Source organism: Capsicum annuum, unplaced genomic scaffold (genome assembly GCF_002878395.1).
Source record: "Capsicum annuum cultivar UCD-10X-F1 unplaced genomic scaffold, UCD10Xv1.1 ctg5513, whole genome shotgun sequence".
NCBI lineage: Eukaryota > Viridiplantae > Streptophyta > Magnoliopsida > Solanales > Solanaceae > Capsicum > Capsicum annuum.
This window is the reverse complement of record NW_025863399.1, coordinates 1,836-5,261: the sequence shown is the minus strand read 5'-3', so window position 1 is coordinate 5,261 and position 3,426 is coordinate 1,836. Positions and strand designations below refer to the sequence as shown.

The following is a 3,426-nucleotide window of genomic DNA, read 5'->3' as shown; positions in this document are numbered from 1 at the left end:
TTTCATCTGCAAAAAAGGAGGTCATCGTGCAAATATTTTCTCAAAGAGAAGCCATGAAGGATCCAAGAGTTCTAAAATATGTCTAAAATGTGGGGATTTTGGCCATGATATGTTTTCTTGCAAGAACGACTATGCTACTGATGAATTGAAAGTGTGTGCTACTGAGGAAACTTTCAACCTAGAGTTTTATGTTGTGTCGTCGAAATTTATCAGTGTTCCATTTCTTCTATTGCCTTTGATAAGAAATACAGTGTTACATCTGTATGAATTCTGGCCATCTTTGCTATGCAAAGTACCTTGATAGTGGTCCGAGAGAACTTTCCTACTACAGATGTGGTCTACTAGGCTATGCTGGTTTGGTAAGCGCATGTCTTTATAGTTAAACTTGTGTTCATTGCTTCTCCTTATTTAGGATCTAAATTTTGTGCTTGCATTTTGTCTGACATGCTTTCCCATATAGGAATGTACAGTATCTCGTGGGGAGACTAGCGGTACTGGGTCACTTAATCCCTGTTATCTATGTGGTGAAGAAGGTCATTTTGCACGCGAATGCACTAATCTTAGCAAAGTAAGTCATTGTATTCTTATTTGAAATATGATTCTCTTCTCCTTTTCATTGTTGCGTGTCTTTCATTCCAAGATAATTATCCTATGCTACATAATATCTTGTCTTCTTATTAAAACCTTATTATTTTTCTGTTTTGTGTCTAAAGATCAATAAACGGAATCATGAATCATCAACCCCTAAGAAGAAAGTGCAGAAGAAGAGAAAAGAGCAAAAAAAGTTCAGGTCTGAACCTCGTGATTTTGGTAGAGCATGAAAGAAGAAAGGAAAAAATTAAGGCAAATATATACCAGGATGTAAGGTGAAACAAAAGGGTGGTTGGATCCCGAATGATCCTGAAGACTGTCCTCAACCAATTAATTGAAAATCTCCTTCAACTTCTAGAAATAAGAGAGCTAAGATTTCAAACTTGAGTACAGATGGTAACTTTCCTGTACCTCGTTCATCCAGAACGTCCAACGGACTTGATTTTGATACTTTCGCTTTTTATGGGTCAAACAATTATCATCACTATAGGTTATCAGCATCTGGTGATTTTGACAATTCAGCTTCTTATAGTTCAGGCATATATCATCATTACCATGGGTTTCAACATCTGGTGATTTTGATAATTTAACTTCTTCTGGTTCAGGCAATTATCATCATTACCATGGATTTTCAGCATCACGATTTGGCAACATTAGTCACAATAGGTGGAGAAATAATGGTTGGTAGCCGAGATTATTTCTCAGGTGTAGTTATTTGGTTGAGAGCTTCTTGAAAAGGTCGGAGAACCTGTTTATGTTCATAATTCATGGAGACTGATTGCGCGAGCTCATTAATTCATCTGGGATTTTTCAAGTTGTTTGTACAGGTGAGTATGTAACTGAGCATGATCTCATCAGTTGTAGTTACATTTCATTTAGCAGTTTGTAACTTGCTATGTGCCTTTTATTCCCTTTTTTTCCTGATGCATCTTGAATGAACTGTTACTATTCTTTTCGCCCAAGAGGCGTGTAATTTTAAACGCAGTTTAATTGTAAGTTAAAATGCCAACTGAAATAAAATTTTTGGTTATTTTAATTATTCAATAATTTACGCGTTTCAATAATTTTCTAACAAAATTATTAGCGACAAAAAATTAGTGACTAACTTTAGTCGTTGCTGCTGAAAAACTTTAGCGATGGATTGTGAAATATAAATTTGATCGCTAAAGACGGCTGCTCAGTCGACCAAACTATGTTGCAACGGATCAACGATAAAATATTTTGTCATAAATTTAGCCACAATAAAAATAAATTTTAGAAATAGAAACGGTATAGCAACGAAATATTCCATCGGTAACATCAACAACCGATAAGTTTGTCGCGAAGCAGTCACAAGTTTTGCGATGAAATTCATTTTTTCGTCACTAAGATGCTAGCAACGAACAATATAGCGACAAACACAAATCCATCGCTATTTCTGTTTAGCAACAGATTTACATAGAATAGCCATCAAATGTGACTGTCGTTAAATATTATTTTTTTATAGTATATGTTGTTGTTGTAATCACAACAAATATCATATTTAAACTAATAAAGATTTGTTTAGCAATCAAAATAAATAATATTACATAAGTTTTACATAAATAAAATGTTGAGATTTCTTTTGGGAAAAGACATGTATTTTATAAGTCTAAAGTGAGAAGGGGGCATTGAAGAAGAAAGGGGTATTATTTATATATATATATATATATATATATATATATATATATAATAATTTTTTTTCTTTTTAAAAATCACTCGTCAGCATTAGGGGTGATACTAATTCACTTTAAACTTATTAAGGGGGTGTAAATAATCACAGGTTAAGTTTATGGTTAAAGTAAATTTTCGTGACAAGTTTAGAGAGGTAAACATGTCTTTTCCCATTTATTTTTGTTGCTTTGTCATATAGACGGGTTGGGTTTTCTTTGGGCTCAACTAGTTACTAGAGATAAATTACACAAAATCACAAACCTGAGAGATCTTATTACCCAAAATTCTTACCTTTTAAACAATTACTTAAAATCTCGAATTTTATATTTTACTCTTGATACATATGAATAAAAACTCACCCTACTTTTACTCCGTAATTAATGCATGTAATCTATTTTTCTTTGAATTTTTTTTTGTCAAATATTTCATCCCCTAAAATCTCTCCCAGTTTATCATTAGTGATTCATATTTTTAATTTATTTATAAATGTTTGACATATTTAACATATGTTTGACAACTATAAATTATTTATTTTGGTGTGAAATTGAATTTTCAATGGTTAGTGAGTAATTTTAAGAAATGTTTCATTGTGATACATCTGAAACCAAATGTATCATTTCCACAATTTGTGCCTAATTTTACTCCCCGTAATAATTAAAAATTAGTTACCTCATTATTTAACTAAACACTATATTACAAATGCATCACAATGCATATGACATATACTGGTGATACATATGACACAATGTATATGACATATTAAGTAAATACTGGTGATACATATTACATATACTTTGTGATAGTGATTCATATTTTTTATTTATTTATAAATGTTTGATACATTTAACATATGTTTGACAAATGTAAATTACTTATTTTGGTGTGATATTGAATTTTTAATGATTAGTGAGTAATTTTACGAAATGTATCATAATGATACATTTGGATATGATGTATCATAATTTTATGAAATGTATCATTTCCACGATTTGTGCCTACTTTTACTCCCAGTAATAATTAAAAACTAGTTACTTCCTTATTTAACTAACCACTAAATTTTAAATGTATCACAATGCATATGTATCAAGGCTAAAAATATGTATCACAAATTTAAAAATTCGGGATATAGTGTAATTTAACAAA

The 3,426-nt window shown here is 31.1% G+C and overlaps 1 protein-coding gene across 1 annotated transcript; it reads left to right on the top strand.

The window, feature by feature from the left end:
- Positions 1-4: 4 nt before the first annotated feature.
- On the top strand, positions 5-1,502 carry LOC124893176 (the record flags this gene model as incomplete). Its single annotated transcript, XM_047404272.1, has 3 exons — positions 5-292; positions 461-568; positions 714-1,502. Coding segments are annotated over 3 exons (504 nt in total), but the record flags the coding sequence as incomplete, so codon positions are not given.
- Positions 1,503-3,426: the final 1,924 nt, after the last annotated feature.